Source organism: Choristoneura fumiferana, chromosome 22 (assembly GCF_025370935.1).
Source record: "Choristoneura fumiferana chromosome 22, NRCan_CFum_1, whole genome shotgun sequence".
Classification (NCBI taxonomy): Eukaryota; Metazoa; Arthropoda; class Insecta; order Lepidoptera; family Tortricidae; genus Choristoneura; species Choristoneura fumiferana.
This window is the reverse complement of record NC_133493.1, coordinates 5,790,332-5,811,395: the sequence shown is the minus strand read 5'-3', so window position 1 is coordinate 5,811,395 and position 21,064 is coordinate 5,790,332. Positions and strand designations below refer to the sequence as shown.

At 38.8% G+C, this 21,064-nt stretch overlaps 1 protein-coding gene across 2 annotated transcripts; it reads left to right on the top strand.

The window, feature by feature from the left end:
• Window positions 1-580: 580 nt before the first annotated feature.
• LOC141440431 (uncharacterized) lies at window positions 581-20,426 on the top strand. Of its 2 annotated transcripts, none has more exons than XM_074104953.1 (5): window positions 581-1,403; window positions 2,715-2,825; window positions 6,414-6,501; window positions 18,148-18,250; window positions 20,158-20,426. In XM_074104953.1, exons 1-5 carry the CDS (start codon window positions 661-663, stop codon window positions 20,364-20,366), a joined length of 1,254 nt encoding a protein of 417 aa, XP_073961054.1. In that variant the 5' UTR covers window positions 581-660; the 3' UTR covers window positions 20,367-20,426. The 2 variants fall into 2 exon arrangements, with proteins under 2 accessions (XP_073961054.1, XP_073961053.1); XM_074104952.1 differs by having other exon boundaries at window positions 18,148-18,280.
• The last annotated feature ends 638 nt before the right edge of the window (window positions 20,427-21,064 follow it).

Genomic DNA, 21,064 nt, shown 5'->3' with positions numbered 1-21,064 from the left:
ATATCTCAGCTTCTCATCGAGAAACTATTAGCACCCCATGGAACTAACCGCTCACCCGGTCAAGAAATGTCGTTATTAAGCAATCAAATTGATTGATTGATTTATTGATTGATTGCTGAGATATGTGGTGCATAGGAGAAATTCGTGTCGGTATCACTGTCCAGTGGTGGTGTAGTGGTATAGCACGTAGCACGGAATGCCTAGGACCTGGGTTCGATTCCCAGCGCTGGTCTTATTTTTCTGGTTTTTCTATGCATCTATATTTCAGTTTATATTTTCTCAATTAGCTTCAGTAAATTCCATTAAGCTAGGTGAAAAAGCAAAATAAATATGAACTTTTTCGACCAAATATGATGGCAAAACGTTAATCACTAAATGTTGTATGTACTACTTTACTGGGATGGTGTTAACAGGGTCTTAACCTAAGCTCATATTATTTTACAATGCGGGAAAGATTTTAATATAATGAAATGAACTTAGCAAAAGACAGAACTAACTCAAATCTGTATAATATCTTGCCAACAAGAAAACTTTTTAATTCGACCTTAAAAAAAGGTAGAATCACCTCACGTCATTTTGAAAGTGTCACAACAACATCAGTCAAGTTTTATTTTATGCAAAATATTTTATTCAAACCCAACAAATGTTGCGCGATTATTGATGGCCGAGGAGACCAAAAAGCCGACAAATGACGAGGACACAGCGCAAGAAAAAGAGAAGAAACTAGAAAATGAAAAATGTACCATACAATCGAAAGAAAATCAAAACGTTCGAGACCAGGACGACGCGGGACCATCACAGAACAACCAGCTACCAGGCTCCATCCCATTTAAAACCAATTTACTCCACAAACCAGGGCTCTCCAAGTCTGAGCACAGTATAAGACAAATAATAACGCAAAAAGATGTAGCAAACGCTCTTAACATAACCTCTCTAAGCTTCAGCACGCAAGCCCATAATGCCATCAGAAGTTTGAATCTAAAAGAATTAAAGCTACCTATTCCTACTAGAGAAATCACAGAAGAATCAACGACTTTCATTGACTTAAAGAAGTTCATGGCATCTTGCTTTAAAGTTAAAGATACCTCGCATGTAGTTGTTAACAATGAAGTGCAGAATGTTCATCCCGTTGGTGCAGTAGCCAATGAGCATGCTCCTAATACTAGTTGTGTTACAAGTGCACAGACAGATAATATAGAGAATGTTGTGCTTGCGAATGAAGTGATAGTCACAGGAGCAGCAGTTGTGGCGCCAATTGTGTCAAACGTTGGTGCTGAGAAGAAGAAAACGTCTCGGACAGGCAGTTTGTCGGAGAAACCTGAGTTTCTGGTCGCGCAGAGAGACTCTATGTCCAGTATTGGATCAAATGTTTGCAGGATTTGCATGACTCGGGGGAGAGAACGGTTAGAAAACAATTTTTTACCGGACATATACTAAAATTTCGAATCGTAAAATTCAGTAGACAAACTTAAATCCAGTTTGAATCCACAGGAAAAATCGTGTAAGTTACATTAGATACATTGCGGTACTTGGTTGACCACTTAAATCTCGATTTCTTTATGACCTCGCAATGTAATGCAACTTGCACATTAGCAGACGAGCAAATGATAACCTGATGGTAATCATCGCCCGCTGGGGCGTGCAAAGAAGCTAGTGCTGTCTACCCTACTGGGCTACTACGAAACTCGAACTTCGTATCGTAACGTCCCTATTGCTCTCGTATAAAATAGTATAAGTGTCAGAGGGACCGCACGACATGAACTTCGAGTTTCGAGTTTCGTAGTAGCCCAGCAGCTACATGTGCTGACTGGTGCTGGGCTGGTGATTTTTGTGCGGTGTTTTAATCCAAACTTAATTTACTTAATCGAAAATGTTTTTACCTATGTTTTGTTTAAATTGGTTTAACCGTTTTTGAGACATTGGACTTTGAAATGACAATATTGGGGGTTTTTAATTTTTTTAAGTTGCTTAGATTTCAAATAATTTAGTGAAAATTTTGAAATTGGCTAGATTTATTGGACTAGCTTTTGCCCGCGGCTTCGCCCGCGAGGAATTCGGTTATCGCGGGTTGTACACTAGGGAACTGAGCATTTTTCCGGATAAAAAGTAGCCATGGCATGTCACTTTCTGACCCATGCATAAACTATCTCTATCCCAAACATCACTTCGATCTGTTGCTCCATTTCGACGTGAAAGACGGACAAACATACAAATACACAAACACACACACTTTCGCATTTATAATATTAGTATGGATGCTAGTTATGCGGATTAGCATTATACAGTAATTTCTCCATCATCCCAGCCTATATACACCCCACTGCTGTGCCCCCCTGTGCTGTGGCCTCCTCTCACAATGGACGGCCCAGTTTGAATTGGGAACTTCACACATGCCATACCATTAAATTACACTAGACCGCAGGTTTGTGCGGGCATTCATTCATTTTTCTTCACTGTATAACTCGTGATAAATTTCAAATATAATTTCGAGGTACAGTCACCAGCATTAATATCTGCCACAGCGGAGCGTGCAAAAAAATCTGACACGTCCTTCTGGCCCTAGAAATAGAGTCGTATCAGATATTTATGCACGCTTGTTGTGTCAGATATTGGTGCTGGTGACTGTACGAGCCCAGATTTTAACCCCAGATCCTCTACCTGCGAGGCCAAAGGTCAAACTAGGCCACCACAACTGCCATAGTAATTGGTTACAGGTTGATATCGCCGTGCAACTGCAAGGGTTCCCTCGCCAACGTCCATCTGTCTTGCCTTGAGAGGTGGCTGAACCAGGTCGGAAGGAACCACTGCGAACTCTGCGGATTCAGGTACCTGATTTACTACTTTGACATAATCTGCCACTTGAGTTTCATTGTTAAATTCAATTAAAAACATTTTTTCGTTTTACTAATGAAACTCACATAAATAAATAAATAAATGAGATTAATTCAATAGTTTGTTTACAAGTTATGAATCACAAATAATACGATCCAAAACTATCAAAAGGGAAAGCGAATCAGCTTATGCCTGCCCTTTTCATTATTTTGTGTAGTATAGAGAATATTCCGTCACACATTTAAATACCGACTAGAAAATCTGAACTTAACTACAAATTGTCCAAACTACGCGTTAGAGCACTACCCAATATGCAATTTTACCCATCAATGCATTTTCCGAGCTCAACCTTAAAATATGCAAGTATGCAAATTGGCAGAATAAAGACAGCGGCACCTGGAGGGATTAGGGTCCTGTGTTGTTATTAAATTCGCGTGTAGACGTCTATATGAGGGTATTTTGTGTGTGGAAACTTAAAGGTCTCTCTACCCATTACACAATATATAATTGACGGACTAAATACAATAATATTTTTTTCATCACACTTGCACGTAAACACTGTCGTGACATGCAGGCTACCTTGGTTGCAACCCCCGAAATAAAACCCTCGACCTTAATGTGCTTGTCATGAAACCCGTGGTCGGTAAATGAGTCATTGCGCGTACTAATTTTCTTGTGATGAAGCCCAAGGTCGGTAAATGAGTCAATGTGCGAACTGATGCTGCTGCGCGCGCTGCTGCAGAAACACATGCACACGCACGTCAGGCGCATGCTGCGGGAGGGGGAGGGGGAGGGCGGCGCTATACCTTAATATTTGGAAGAATTATATTTTTTCTTTTAGAAATATAAAATTTGACTCGCAAATGTGATGAAAAACATTGTATGTCGCATGGGCGGTAATAGAATTACGAACATCGGCTCATTAAAGCCCTCAGTCTTCGACTTCAGGCTTCTAATAGACCCTCATTCGTAATTCCTTATTTACCGCCCTTAAGACACAATGAACTATTATATAATAACAATGTATCATTTTGTCAGAAAAGTTCGTATTTGTCTTGCTTTCTCAGTTAGCTTCAGTAAACTTCATTAAGCTATTTGAGAACGCGCTAGATAAATACGAACTTTACCGACAAAATACGATGACAAAACGTTATTCAATATATCTGTAGATGGGCATTTTCACAAAAAAGTGTACCTTTTCTTTTTTTATTATTTCTATAAAAAATATAGTTTTTCCTACTCAGAATCAAGAGCAAAAGCGATTCAGATAGTTTAAAAAAGTGTTCCAAAAAAATAATATCAGTTTCGATATGTTTTTTTTCATACACAGTATCTAGGCGTCACAAAAGTGACTAAGAAAATTTCGTATGAAAAAATTATAAACATTTTGAAATAAAAGGGTACACTTTTTTTTAAATGCCTATATTTCAGGTTAATTTTTAACCGTTAAACATCAAAGGACCATGCATCAAAGCGCCTGCATTCATGTTTAACACCACGATACGCTGCAAACATAAAACATCCTCACTCTCGATTTTGCAAAATTCCACCAATTCTCTCAACACCGTTGGAGCTCCAATAATTCACATTGAAACCTAGTGGGGCTAAAACGTTAAATCGTTTTATTCCACTATATTCCTTTACGAAACTGGAGTTATTTAGCACTTCCAATTCTATTTAGTATTTACATTTTATTTGGTAGCCTTGAGCGTTGTACTCGTATGGATAAAGATAGTTGGGTCAAAATTCTTTTCGTTGTCTTCTTTTTGTCCCCGAGAAAAGTAACGGAGTAGAATTTTTTGTATGGGACAAGTAGCATTTAAAATATTAATGTATCTAGTTAAATATTAGTTACACCGAAAAAGACAAACAGTGGCACCACATTTTTTTATTTATTAGAAGATATAAATAATTTCGTGACACGTCATAAATAAGTGATCTGATCACTTTTGTACCTTGTCATTTTAACATCATGTTTGAAAATTCCTACGAAATTGTGTACTTACCGACTGAAAGCGACAAGGTACAAAAGTGATTACTTATTAATGACGTTGACTGTACAATTACCCTTAATTATTGTTATTATTTTTAAATTTAATTCTAATTTGACATCGTAATTATATTTTTAACTGACATTTCATTGTAATTTGCTACTATCATATATTATATTTGACGATCCTTTTATGATTTTCTTATAATTAATTACCTTACATGTATTTATAATGCATTTTTTCATAAGGAAATAAATGAATCTAATCTAATCTAATCTTACGTCGAGAATCATGAACGTGCAAAAATAAAATTGAAGGGAGCCTTTTACAAGAATCGTGTTTTTTTTGCTATTTTTGGAAAAGCGCACAAACTCTACCTAACATAGCATTCTTTTGTTTGTCTGGTATCATATGGTGCATTATTCATGAATCATGACACGATTTTATTTAATCCAATATCTGTATTTTAAAGCATAAACAAACGAAATTGTCAAGTTGAATGATTCGCCATAAAATAAAATATAAATAACTGGGATTCAAATATTTATGGATCAATTTTACGATTTCACATTTCGTTTGTCGTGCCGTGTTAATGCTAAAGGAATTCAATCTACGAACAATAATTTTCAATCATATTTTTTAGGTTATTGACATTATTTAGTTAGTTTGGCCAGCGTTGATTTTTCTTAGTTGTCGTTTATGAATATAACTCTACAGTACTTACTGTTTAATTAGTGTGTCAACTTATATTCCAAACTTCGATTATCTATATTCTATACATATATTATAAAGAGGAAAGATTTGGATTTTTGGATGTTTGCTACAAATTAATTCAAAAATTACTAGACGGATTTTAATAGCTATTTATACAACTGTATCGTAATAGGGGTCCTTAAAACACGAGTGTGATTTCATGAAACGAGGCGTAAATTTTGAAAAAAAGTGACAGATAGATAATTATGATGAATAAATATTTCTTTTGATTTTATGCAAACATTTTTTTTTCTTTTGTGAGAAATATTTACCCTTCCCCAAACAAATTTTTATACGGGGCCCCGCCAAGGCACGCTACGCCACTGGTTTTACGTACAATTGCATACAATATTTTATCTACATGCATAATATTAAATCCTCTATCATGTGTTCGGCACGGTATCGTAATGACCATTATGATACAGCCGTGTTCATAATAGAATCCAACGTCGTAATGCTGCTTGCTTTTTGAACGCATAATGGAGGATTACTATATGGGTGTAAATAAAAACTCTTTCACTATTAATGCTAAGTTATTCCAAAGTACCATAGGCTATATTTATTACCAGAAAAAATTAAGGTTCCGTACTAAAACTTCAATAATGTAACTCAAAGTGTAAAAAAGTTGCCATAAAACATCTTTCATCGCATGCGCTGTGTAAACTATTGATGATAGAACAAAAAAATGTTCTACGATATTAAAGGATATCAATATCTACAAAAAACTTCGCGGTACCATATGTCCAACTATTGTCGTTATGTCACTATAACTTCTTTTTTATATTTTTATAAGTTACGCGGTAAAACTAGTGCTAATGCCACTTAACCCGTCCGCAGCTATCCGGCAATCCGTACCCCTCGCTACACGGTCGTGCAAGCGCTCCGGCTATGGTTCGGCAACCCGCGGAACAGGACGCATTTGCAGGTAAGACATGGAGGAGATAACACTTGGTACGCGTACCGTATAACCTAACCTAACCCCATAAAATAATGTCGTAGTATAGTCGAGAAAATTGATTGAATCAATGAATAAAATGTATTTCGAAACAACAACAACACAAAAAAAACAGTAACAAATTTCTTAAATCTTAAAGTGTATTGTGGCAGTTGTCTCAAAAAAGGAGTCGAGGCAGGGGACCACGACGCTGATTTTCAGTGGGTCCTATAATGAGTAGCCTAAAACTAAAAACTAAAACTAAAGGGCTCGTATCTAAATATATTTGACTATTATGTTTGTACTCGCACATTCTAGGTCATTTGCCAGACAATTTGCACGTTGGACGGCTTGCGATTCTAGGTACGGATATGAAGGGATTCTATATGAATATGACGATGAATTTCGGTGACAATGCAGAATAAATAATATGATGAATAGAAATTTCACGTGTTAATATACGGCCATGCATATGGCTAAAAAGCCATGTTTCCCAGCTTAGTCTGTCACGAAGATTACAGCTCAAATATAGATGATTACAGAGAATGTGGCTCAAAAAGGACTATAATTCTGTGGTGAGTACTGTTGTACTGGTTATAACCCGGGGTATGAAATTAAACACCTGGATCAAGTATGTACAGGCTTTAATTACACAAACCAACATTCACTGTTCTACTGGCTTATGCTAATTAATTTAGTAATATAGATCTTAAAATTAGTTAAGAGTGACAGAAAATATCTAACGCTTGATCTGTAACGGCTTGTGTGGTAGTGTACTGGTGTGAAATTAAATATGACGACAAAAACGAAGTTAAAGAGGGAAAAACTCAGCTGCCGGGGTCCTGGCCGGAACGGAGCTGTCTCAGGAGCACGCGCCCGATACAACACATGAGGCCCTCCAGGGTATCGGGCGGTGCTCCTACTAAAACCAATAAAACCTGTGCTCACTGTCAGCAGGAGATCCTAAAACTGGCAACATTGATCGAAACTGGATGGAATACATACAATAACATTTCTATTCCTCATTATTTGTTTTGTCGGCAATAGCAAAGATGAATCGGTGTATTAATCTTGAATGGCTAAATAGTAACCGGCGATCTATAGGTCTCCTACTCTGCGTTACAAGGTCTTGGGTGATCAGGCAAAAAATACTGGACAAGTAGGCAGGCCTAAGCTCAGCTTACGTGACTTATGATAAGTTTGTTACTAAACTACTATGTTATTGGGTAAACACACTGCGAGGCTTGGTCGGTAGTCGCTTTTATGAAAATTGAACAGGTTGAATTGTTTGTTACCTTTTCACGTCTAAACCGCTGATTCGATTGATAGTAAGTATGAAATTCAGTATACAAATATTGTGAGTCCCTGGGAAGGACATATTTGGGCTTTTTTTTAAAAAAACGTGCACTTTTTCTTTCTAAATGTATTCCTTTAATATTTTCATACAAATTTTATGAGTCAGTTGTGTGACGTGCATGTATACCATACCATGTATGAAAAATATGGAAAACAAAAACGTCACAAAACTGACATTTGTTTTGCTTTTGATTCTGAATAGGAAAACACATTATTTTTCCAAAATTGAAAAAAAAGAAAGGGTAGGTACACTTTTTTGTGAAAATGCCCATTTACCTACTACTTTTACTGGTTTTAACATTATTATGATTTTTATGATAATAGCACAAGATGTAATGTTCTAGTATTGTAATATAGAACCTTGTGCCGTTCACAGCTACAAAACAGCGGAATAAAACATTCCTAGCGGGCTAAATCGCTTGTATCGACAGTTATTTACTTATTCACATTACCCTAGTATTGAAGGGCTCATTCGATGAAATATGACCGGCATTTTCACATCCCTATCCATTTTGTTCCAGCCATTTGGGGCCCGTCGGACCGCCGACAATTCGTCTTCAAATTTTTGCCTCCATTTGAAACTTTTTTGGGCGTTTTACGGACAGCGGTGCGCGCTTTTAAAAGTCCATTCGCGTTGCAACTGTTACTTTATTTCTGCGCTGTGGGCAGCGGGTTATGCGCGAATCATTGGCACTGGGTTCCGAGGGCCTACTCCGAAATTCGAAAATCGAAATTGGTATCGCACCGTCCCTCTGACTCTCGTATCAAAGAAGAAAAAAAACTTTTATTGCCCATAAAAAGAAATACATATTCAAATCAAATAGTATAAGCGTCAGAGAGACGGAACGTCACGAAATTCGATTTTCGGATTTCGTAGTAGCCCTGCTGGCCCTAAAACTACGAATTGAAAAATTCGAACTTCGTGTCTTACCGTCCCGCTGGCGCTTATAACACCTAGACCCCGGATTTTTGATTTTTGACGGCACAATAGGGTAGTTTGGGGAGTTAATGGAACGGTGTTAATTAATACGGCTGTGTAAATGATGATGATGTGTGTGTGAGACTGTTCCCAAAGACCATCTCACCGTCCAAAAACATCTACGTGCAAAAACACCAACAACAAGCGAGTGGACACAAAAACAAAAACTGGTTTAACTTAAACCTAAAGAAATTTTTGATTTCTTTTAATTACTTGTAATGTAATATATTTTTATAAAGGTATTAATTTTAATTTAAAACAAGAAAAACAATTATTCGTGACAACATAGGAAGATGGGTAAAAATAAAAATAAAATACGATAAACATCCCATGGCCCCATGGGTCTTCCTTTGGGACCATCTTCACACGCATCATCATCATCATTTACACAGCCGTATTAATTAACACCGTTCCATTTACTCCCCAAACTACCCTATTGTGACGTCATTGCGACAGAAATCCGGGGTCTAAATATTACTTAGTACGAGAGTGAGAGGGGACGGTACGACACGAACTTCTATTTTAGAATTTCGTAGCAGCCCCCATGGCCACATTAGAAAAAAAATAGTAATGGTTCATTGAAAGTTTATTTTGGAATCGTTTTACCATCAAGTTGTGGGCGCACTCTCTCTAATGCGTTTAAGCGACCAATTCTTGTAAATTTATTTACTTCGGTGATCTCGTATTCGGCTCTAATGGTTTCAGCGAAATTTGCTATGTCGGGGTCTTCAGGGGCGAACTATCGATCTAGCTCAGAAGTCGGAAATTCCCTTTTTTTTTCATAGACAACTTTAATAGTTTTACTGTTTTCGGTAGTCCCCCTGCTGCTACATTAGAGGTCATACATAAAGTACGTCACACATTGGGGGGGGGGGGGGGTTTTGTGACACAGGAAAAAAATATTTGCAAATTTCATAGCAATACGTGTGGCAAACGGATCAAAACTAGTGTGGCGTACTTTGTGAATGGTCCCTTATTACTATATTCCCAAAATCTACTACTCTACTTTTTGGTATATAAGCATTTTGGTATATAAGCAAAAAAAAATCACAAGAAAATTCCTGAATCCATCTCGTGCTGTTAGATGCACATTCTTGCTTCCAAATAATTAAGAATTCTAAGAATATTGAAATAATATCCAAAATAACAAAGCAACTCAACCACGTCTAAGACTTAAGCACTAAGTTAGTTAAAAAAAGTCAGGACCCAGGAGGCATTTGTGCCTCTGGGAGAGGACAGGTTAATACATGAGCCAGAATTAATGAAGTTGCTAAAATAATTCAGTAACTAAAGGCACGTGACATTTCCGGTCTAAAAAAAGTTCGTTACTCTCATAACAAGCCATGTAGGTACGCAACGAAAAAAAACCTCGTGCAATTCCCGCCAACATAATAACATGAAATAATGAGGCAAATGGAAAAACAGAAGGAAAACTCGAAACAAAATCAGAATGAGGCATGTGTAATTGAGTGTCGAATATGTGAATTATTTTGCTTCGTTTCCTTTTTTTTTGTAAATTTGTCGTTCTTTTTTTGAAGGTCTCTGCCGTTTGAAGGAAATTCCTTTTACGTAACTGACGCGCGTGTTATGAAATGTTTAAGTAAATTATAAAGCTTCTTGCGTTGTGATAATGATTAATGTCGCTTTGACGCTTTTCGGGAAAACTGGGGTTTGTGTGGGAGGTGAATTGCTTCAAAACAATCAGTGACTTCTTTGAACACCATAGTGATAAAAAATCTAGATAAGTAGTCAATTGAAAAGAACTTCCAACACTTTAGAGCAGGGATGCACAGACTGCGGCCCGCGGGTTGCCTGTGGCACGCTGCAATGAAGATGTACTTACATGCGGTCCACCAGCGACCTGATAAAAATAGCGAAATTATGATAATTTCGGTTGTGTTTCCTTGCTGCGGCCCGCCTTTAGCTCATAATCTGTCGGAAAGGCCCCTGGTCCTGATAAGTCAATGCATCCCTGCTTAGAGCGATTTCTATTGGGATTTTCAATATTAATAATCTAAAAGAATTTCTTTGGTCGCCCGCGACCTTATGATAGCTAAGTTTATGCAAGATATGCGTTTTCATGCAGTTCCTCCACCTCTACCTGTAAGAACACACAACTCACACAAACCCATCTATCACCACCACCACACTACACTGACGCGTTTTGAACCAGATATCGAAGATAAGCTCTGTACCCCTGGTGTAAGTTTTCGGTTACAAAATACATCTCGATCGCGTTCGCGTAAAAATCTCAATCGAACAGCGCCTCCAGCGGAACGTTTGGGATGTTTGTGTTTCCATACAAATTGAGATTTTAACGCGAACGCGATCGAGACGTATTTTGTAACCGAAAACATACACTAAGGGCACTGGTTGAGTTCGAAACGCGTGAGTCTAGTGTGGTGGTGGTGATAGATGGGTTTGTGTGATTTGTGTGTGTTCTTACAGTGTGGAGGTGGAGGAACTGCATGAAAGAACACGCATATATCTTGCATAAACTTAGCTATCCTAAGGTCGCGGGTGAGCAAAGAAATTATTTTAGTTCATTGATATGGAGCTCCGCAAAGTAACGCCTGATCACAGGCCTGATTCAATAAATTATTTTCAACTTTAGTGATGACAAGACAGTACAGGACAAGGATTGTTTTGTGAGTTCGCTCACACAGCCAGAACCCGTACCAACGTAATACAACATTATACATGAAACCATCATCGACAAGGCAGTGTAATCAGCGGCGTAGCTACCGAAGGGCTAGACGGGGCAGTGCCACGGGGCCCCCCAAGCTCGGAGATCATTTTGAGCATATACTTCTGCTGCTGACTGTACAGTCTTTTTGGAAAAGGTGGCGAAGCGGGTATCTCCATAAGACAAAAATAGAATAAAGTTATTTAGTCTTAGAACATTTTTATCCATCGACGGATAGCAATACTCACGTCAGATCAGAACAGCAACAAAGACGTTAGTGTTAGACCTTGTTGGTGTAAGGAAATCAATCGAATCGAAAACTTTTATGGTAAACATTTTTAAAACAAATGAAATTATGGCAAACGAACCGATACGACGCTTCTCTCCTTCGCACTCCTTGCTCAGTTGTTGTAAAACACCCGGACTTAAGAATGTCGTCACACCGGACGAGCATTCACGGCGACACGTGCTCGTATCGATTATATCTGAGCGGGGCGACAGGGCATATTGAGTTTAGCGTCAAGGGTTTTAAGGGCACACCTTTTATAAGCGGAGCGGACAGATGCACGCTTCTTAGGAACGCTACAGAACAGATGAACTGAAAGAAAAAGAAAGAAAATACATTTACTCGTTATTGCAACAACACAAGCCACAATAATATTATTAATTAATTACAAAAGACATTACGAAGGATAAAGATAATATTTTATTGTCAATGCGGCTGCGAATCAGATACTAGCTCAGCATAATGTTGAAGCACTGAATTATTACAAACCCCAGCGTTGATTATAAGCCGGCACCGTCGATGCATTCCAACTGCAATGTAACCATAACCACTTGCTGAAATCTGTTCCTTACTTTTTCTGTTGCAAAAGGTTTCCTGGAATATATCATTCTGGAGCATGAAGTAACACTGCGACGCCCACCGGCTGCCCCGGGATGGGGCTCCTCGTCGACACCGTGCAATCGAGTTCGAGTTCGTACCGCACCGTCCCTTTCGCTCGCGTATTAAATGACATAAGCGTCAGCGGGACGGCAACATACGAAGTTCGAGTTTTGCACTTCGGAGTATAGGCCTATAGGGCCAGGCTCGGCTTACCGCCGTACACCGCTGGTGTCGATTTAAGAGGTTTATTCCTCGTAGCCACTGAAACGGCCCACGTTCCCGACCGTTTAGCCAGCTATTGTTATGTGCCTTCGTAAAATGAAATTAAATGAAAAAAAGTTTATTGGGGATACAGACAAATAGTATGTGCCCGAAATTCAGCATACAATAGCCTTAGAATAAAATTCGAATTCCTCGGGTGGAGCGAGCGTTGGTCTTCCGGCGAGACCATTTAAGACGGTCACTGATGTGGCTCTCATCCTCCAAAAATATCCCGGAAGCATATGAAGGCACCTGTATAGTCACTAGACTAATTATGCTATCTGTGGCTCAGATACCAATAGTCACTAGACTAATTATGCTATCTGTGGCTCAGATACCGCTCTGTACATTACATTGGGCAGATATAATCAGTAATATGTGCATTAAAACCTCCTGCACATTTCTAAATATACTGGCTGATTGAGCTTTCCGCTTTCTCCCGCGTGGTGGCGCCACTAATCAGTCTCGCAAAATTGACAGGTCAAAATGTATGCCGGCTGGCGCGCGCTGCGCTCTTTTAAATTATTCATAAAAAACTATGAAAATGCTGTGATTGTGTCTTAAATGTGTCCCTGGGACTGAGGAATAGAGCCAGAACAAACTGCAAGTGAAAACCATATCTGCCCAATCCGATTTTTCTATTATTACTTCAATGTTCAAATTTCGTAGTTCAAACACGCTCCATCGTTAACCATAACCTGTCCCTATCATCCTTCATTCTTATGAGACATTTTTTCTCTTCAAATCTTGACGGCGCGAAAAATAACGTCTCCACAAGCTTCACACGTACGTCCATTTTGCTATTTTCGGTGTATGTTTGCAAGTCACTGAACACTGACGGGCTAAAAGAATATTCAGCAGTCTAAACATCTGTGTTCGATAAGTTTATTCATGAGATTTTATTTTTATTCAGCAGAGAAATATTAGATAGAAAACCGCTTATAGATATGATTCAAAGCCAAAAAGACCTATCTACCAAGTTATTAATAATCTGAGAAAGTGTATACAAGGTGGGAAGTATTATCCCGACAAATTTTAACCACGCATTCCTGAACCCATATTGAGTAATAAATGTTATATGATCCTAGGTCGAAATATGCTTTTTAACTTTTTTATTTTTTCATACATAATTAATAAATACATAATGTTTGCACCTCCACCATTTTCATAGCAACTTTTTTACATAAAAATGGAAATATCTCAAAAACAAGGCATAATTCGTCCTAGGTTCATATAACATTTATTACTCAATATGGCTTCAGGAATGCGTGGTTACAATTTGTCGGGATAATCCTTCCCACCTTGTATATCTTCTGAGAAAATGCACTTTTTGAGGTGTCATTGAAAAGGGCACTTTTAAAGACAGTGTATCTTCCATGGAAGTGATCCTTATAAACACCACCACCTTGAGAGTACACCTTAAGAGACAGTGCACATTTCGGGAAAGTGAATTTTATAAGCCTGGCCTAACCGCACTAAAGGTGGGACCTTAGGTGGTGGGACTAATGTTTTAATCAACAAGTTCCGATGAAAAATCTTTAATGGAACTCAATCAAACCAAAAGCCTTTATCGAAACCAGTTTCGAAACAACGGTTACGTAGGCAGCGACCCCCCCAAGCAATTAATTTGAGTCACCCTGTTTATCTAGCAGTTTTCCATTATAAACAAAGTCAAAGTCAAACTCGTAATACACAATCAAATCTTATATAGACAAAATATATTAGAAAAGCAATATCCCGTCACGAAGGCGTATAAAGCAATATCAACTCCTGAATTACAAATTAATAATTTGATTACTGAACATAATAAAGGGTGGCTTCACCGCCATGCGTCATCGTAACCCAATAAGTGACACGACGTCCAATATGCGCGTGTCTTGTCAACTCTAGGCGTCTCTGCGCCATCGGTGACGCATGCGGTTGCGGCTGTGGAACGGTTGGATCGCTGGTGTTTAACAGCCTACAATAACTAGCCCAGTATCCAAAAAAATCAAATGTATTGAGTAATGATTTTTTGGCAAATGATAATTTGGGAATAATAGTTTGGGAAAGTCTCACACTTTGGGAAAAATGTTTGTCTATTTATTACTCGTAGTAATCTAATAAATTATAAATAAATATCATGGGACTCTTGACACCAATTGACCTAGTTCCAAACTAAGCCAAACTTGTAGTATGGAACCGAGGCAACGGATAAACATACTTATATTGATAAATACATAACTAAATAATACATATTAAACACCGTGCCCCGGAACCCAGATAGGCACAAATTCAAAAAAAAAAATTTTAGGTAAAATTAGCTCACCTGTATTTGCTTGCCTCAGCAATAAGGCACTTGTCCCACCGCCGACGATGAGCGAGAAGCGAGCAGAGCGAGTAACTAGAAACGAGTGGGCGAGCAGTGAAAAGCGAGTGTTCGAGCACGACGGGCGATTACTCGCTCTACTCGCTCGAGCCGGGCGGCCGCCAAGCTAATAGCGCTGAGCGAGTATCGCTGAGCTGGTTTTATAGCTCAGCGAGTCTTATAGCTCTTGTCGCTGCGACAAATGATGTAAGAGCGAGTTCTCGCCGGCAGTGTGAACCGCCAGCGATCAACTATTAATATATGTGTCTCTTTTACTCACACAGGATCTTATATCTTTTGTTCGTTTCATGAGCGAGAAAATAGTCGATAGCCAATCGTTTCCTCGCCGGCTGTGAGACAACTGCCTAAGCACATAATCACAGTACCACATACTTAGTATCAAACGCTATTGCCAAAGTCAGCCATACTAAACTTGGCCAATACATCATCAAGCTCAACTTTCTCCAACAAGGCTTTATAAAGATCTTTATCTCTTTCCCACAATGTAACACTCGCAACGCAGTCTTTAAGCGATCCAGTAAAGGTTTAACTGAAACGGCATCTTGCGGTCAGCGCCGACACTGAAATATCGTCTCAGCTTTGGAACCCTGGATTTTGGCCACATTCCGTTGTCAACTGATATTCGACATTGTCTAAATTGAATGTGTTTAAATGAATAGGTGTTCTGTCAATTAGACGGTGGGTGAACGGTGAACGTTCTGAGAGCGTTTAAAACGCTCGGGTCAAATGTCATTACTATTCCAAGGACCATAATATTAACATAACCACAGATCTAATCACAACGGAGCAACTTTGATCAAAATCATTTTTCTCTCTTTCTCTTTAATTATCATCATCATCCCAGCCTAGTCCCACTGCTGGGCACAACTCGAACAAGAGGCTTGGGCTATACCCACGCGGGCCCAGTGCGGATTGGGAACTTCACACGCACCATTGAATTGCTCGCATGTTTGTGAAGGTTTCCACGATGTTTTCTTCACCGCAAAGCTCGTGGTAAATTTCAAATGTAATCGCACATGAATTTGGAAAACTCAGAGGTGCGAGCCGGGGTTTGAACCCACGACCCTCTGTTTGAGAGGCGATAGGTCAAACCACTAGGCCACCACGGCTTAAATTATACTGAGCGGCAAAAATCTGGCCCTCAAATATATGCAGTAACAGGCAATTTTGTGTGTAGTGTGGGCCAAATTTTGTACTGCTTAGTACCTATGTTAGCATCAACTCTTATAACAATATTTTCTAAGACGGTAACGGTAACGATGAAAAAATAAAACAAAAAACTTATTTTCTTTTCTCGACAAAAGTACAACTGGAGCGGGAAATCGAATCCATTAAATCGTTATTTCGTGATGCACGTTTTAATTTTGGTTGAAGTTAGAAATAAGTTTTTGTTAAGGATTTCATTTTAGTACAAGCTTTTTTTGCCGACTTTATTTATCAGACCTACATAATGTAAGTACTATACCAAATTTCAATTTAATCCGACCACTTGAAGTGGTTCAAACAATATTTGGGAAAAAAATGCAACTAAAATTGTAAAAAGCTTATAATAAATCTAACGAGAAAAATTACAAAAATAAGTACAAATAAGTAACATTTTTGAGTTGATTATGATTAATTTATTTAATCAAGCTTTAGGTACTTTGCGGAAGACCATATCAAATAGTTGCTTATACATTGATGTAATCTTTGAACTATAACTATAAGCAACTATCTGTTGCCTGCGACTCCGTTTGCATAGGATTCACTTAAATATACCTATCCAGCGGGTAGTTACTATACATGTTTCCAGGATAAAAGTAGCCTATGTGTATCTCCTCGGGACTCCAACTATCTCAAAGCTGAATTTCGTCTAAATTGGTTCAGCGGTTGAAGCGTGAAAAGGTACAAACAGACAGACACAGACAGAGTTAGTTACTTTCACATTTATAATTATTACTAGTGTTTACCCGCGGCTTCGCACACGTAAATCATTAGATCCAGCAATTCCCGAAAATTAAATCGTGGTTTTCATTGACGTTACATTAAAAACAAACGTCAAATTTCATGACTCTAAGCCCAGCGGTTGTTATTTCGAGATTTTATCCCTATCCCGTGGGAATTTCGCAATAAAAAGTAGCCTATGTTTTATTGCAGATGTCCAGCTATCTACATATCAGATTTCATCCAAATCCATCCAGCCGTTTCAGCGTGAAGGAGTAACAAACATACTCACTCACTCACAAACTTTCGCATTTATAATAAGTAATAATATAATATTAATATTATAAATGTGAAAGTTTGTGAGTGAGTGAGTGAGTGAGTATGTTTGTTACTTCTTCACGCTGAAACGGCTGGACGGATTTGGATGAAATTTGGCAAAAAGTTTGTTTATAACCTGGATTAAAACATAGGATACTTTTTATCCCGATATTCCCACGGGATAGGGATAAAATCTCTAAATAACAACCGCTGGGCATAGAGTCATGAAATTTGGTAAGTAGGTAACTGGACGTCTGAAATAACACGTAAGGGACTTTTTAACTCGATATTCCCACGGGATACCTAGGGATAAAATCTCGAAATAACAACCACTGGGCTAGAGTCATGAAATTGGTATGTAGCTAGCTGGACGTCTGGAATAACACATAGGCTACTTTTATGCCGATGTTCCCACGGGATAGGATAAAATCTCGAACTAATAACCGCTGGGCTTAGAGTTATGAAATTTGGTATACAGATAGCTGGACATGTGGAATAACACATAGACTACTTTTTATCCCGATATTCCCACGGATAGCGATAAAATCTCGAAATAACAACCGCTGTATCTAATGATTTACGCGTGCGAAGCCGCGAGTAAACGCTAGTAGGATAAATAGTAAGAAAGTAAGGATTACTTTGCTCATTCACTACCTAAGCTAGCCGTAGTGCAGTGCTAGGTACAGTCACCAGCACCAATATCTGACACAACAAGCGTGCATAAATATCTGATACGACTCTATTTCTAGGGCCGGAAGGACGTGTCAGATATTTTTGCACGCTCCGCTGTGGCAGATATTAATGCTGGTGACTGTACCGAATTCATTCATTATGATTGTTCTTAATGTTTTTTTTTTCAGTCCGACTGCTTGATATTCTGGCTGCTATCAACGGTGACCGCCGGCCTGTTGGCTGTATGCATCGTCGGCACCCAGTACTTTGTGATAGAGGGCAACAAATTTGGTAAGGTCCATGCTGCTAGAAAGGAAGAAGGTGTGTTTTATTCAATTTTTTTATTTTTATTTAAGTCTTTACGAGATTTTATATAATTCATCCGAATATTTTAGTAGATAGTTGGGTTAGCTCTCCTGAACACCCCTGTAGAGGTTATAAGGGAATTTTCAATTCTACGAGTATGTATAATCATGCATTTGCACCGTATACTTGGAACAACAATCTTTATTAAAATATGACAATAATCAGTTGAAATTTAACACTAGCTAATAAAGTGGTTTCGCAAAACATCCGATCCGAATCCGTGAAAATGTGGTCCAGAGTAGTCGTACAACTCTTTCCCTGCTTATATTGTTTTTACAACAAAAAATATACAAAAAAATAAGTGAATTAAAAAAAAAATAATATTGTATAGCGTGTGACACTGACTCGACGTTACGAAGCTCCCGCCTAGAGCTAATCAAGGTAGACCCCCGCTCGCTTCATAACTGACTGAGCCGCGGTTTACAACCGCTGGACGCCTGCATGCGCGCCGTTTTTAGGGTTCCGGGGCCAAATGGCAAAACGGAACCCTTACAGTTTCGCCATGTCTGTCTGTCTGTCTGCCCGCGGCTTTGCTCAGGGACTATCAATGCTAGAAAGCTGTAATTTTGCACGGACATATATGTAAACTATGCTGACAAAATGGTACAATAAAAAATTCAGAAAAAATTTTTTTAGGATACCACCCATACACGTAAAGCGAGGGTGATTTTTTTTCTCATTTTCAAGTTTTTTTGACGTTACGGTCTTTAGTTATTAGCCAAACGCAATCAAGATCTAATCTAACGCGCTCATTCAATAGGTAGCGTGTGTGAAGTTTCTGATCCGCGTGGGAAGCCCTTTACTCTGAGAGGAAAACCTGTGCCCAGCAGTGGGACGTATATAGTTTTTTTTTTATGGAACAGGGAGCAAATGAGCAAACAGTTCGCCTGATGGTAAGCTATTACCGTCGCCAATGGACACCTGCAACACCAGAAGAGTCACAAGTGCTGTGCTGGCCTTTTAGTTGAGGGGGTGGGGAGTGGGGCCTCCGATACGCAAGTATTGCTTCACGCCGGTTTCTGTAAGACCGTGGTATCACTCCGGCCGGGATGATGGATGAAAAACTTTTACAGGGGAAATTAGTCAATTTGCCCACTTATCTACTAAAATATTACCTACGGATCTATTTTAAGACTACTTATTATGTCTAAAATTAGAGACAAGAATAACATTGATCGAAATCGAAAAAAAAACCTTGTATTTTTCTTTTACAATAAGTATGTTTCCCGTGATTCCAGATGTAGTAAGATTTACCATCTTTATAATTACTTTGAAATATGATTGACTAATAATAACGTTTTTTATTAACCCTTATATTTTTGACTAGCTTTTGCCCGTGTTCCCTCGGGAACTGTTCATTTTTCCGGGATAAAAAGTAGCCTATGTCAATCTCTTGTCCATAAACTATCTCTGCAATAAAAAGATATAAAAGCAATTAAAAAAAATGACCCACTTTTAATTGTCAGTTTTGTGATGCAGTTAACCATACATGTTGTATGGGCCGTCACAAAACAGACTAATAAAGTTTGTATGGAAAATTAAGGGGCTGTTTCACCATCCATTGATTAGCGTTAACCGACGGTTAAATGTGATGCCGTCTCCGTCTATTCGAACGAAACAAATAGAGACGGCATCACACCTAACCGCCAGTTAACACTAATCAATGGATGGTGAAACAACCCCTGAGGATAATTAACTCATAACGGGTACATTTTTTTCTGAACACCCCCAGTAACCTCTTCTGTATATGTGCCAAATAATTTTCCAGCTCACTAGTTTATCTTAGACGTAAAGCGACAGTTAGTGCAACAACGCTATAACCTAATCCGCAGGCATATCCCACCGCATAACCGAGACCGCAATGGACTTCTTCATGGCCATAGTTCTGTGCGGCTACTTCGTGACGGTGTATCTACTGTGGAAGGACCATTACGTCATGTGGAACCGTTGGCGTCGGACAAACGTCAACGTCAGATTGCTTTTGACGCCCGATTCCAACCCGGTGCCGTTCGTGCCGCGCGCGAATTACAATGTCGTGTGATTTTTTTGTGCTGGCAACTGATGCTAGGAAATGATGAATGGATTGATATCTAATCGCTTGGGCTAACTTCAAACATAGGTACCCTGGGTTTTCGGCGTGGGAATGATTTGAGAAAGAGTACGGATAAACAGATAAGTTAGTATGGAAAAAGACATCATATTATGCCTACAGAATAACTGCCTCTCTGCGAAGCCTCGAACTTATATAAAATAAAAATGCTCCGGCGAGGAAAAGTCTGAGAAAAAAAATTAGTCCGTTAGATTATTAATTTATCAGAAAATATTGGACAAGTATACTTTTGTTAACCAAACAAAAAATGCCCAACACGAAGCACGTGTCGTCAAAGTTTGGGAGTGGGGAGGCCATGACGTCAACGCCGTGCTAAAAGGTGTCGCACGCACGGCGTGACATAACGCGGAACTTTTCTTATGGCTATATATTCATCATTTTTTTTAGGGTTCCGTACCCAAATTTATTACTAAGACTTCGCTGTCAGTCCGTCCGTCTGTCACCAGGCTGTATCTCATGAACCGCGATAGCTAGACAGTTGAAATTTTCACAGACTATGTATAACTGTTTTATTATTACGTAAAGAACTGGCCCTTGTATGCAGGGGACAGAGAGCAGTGGAAGTGTTCGGGGAGGCCTTTGCTCAGCAGTGGGACAGAATAGGCAACAATAACAATAATTATTATTAA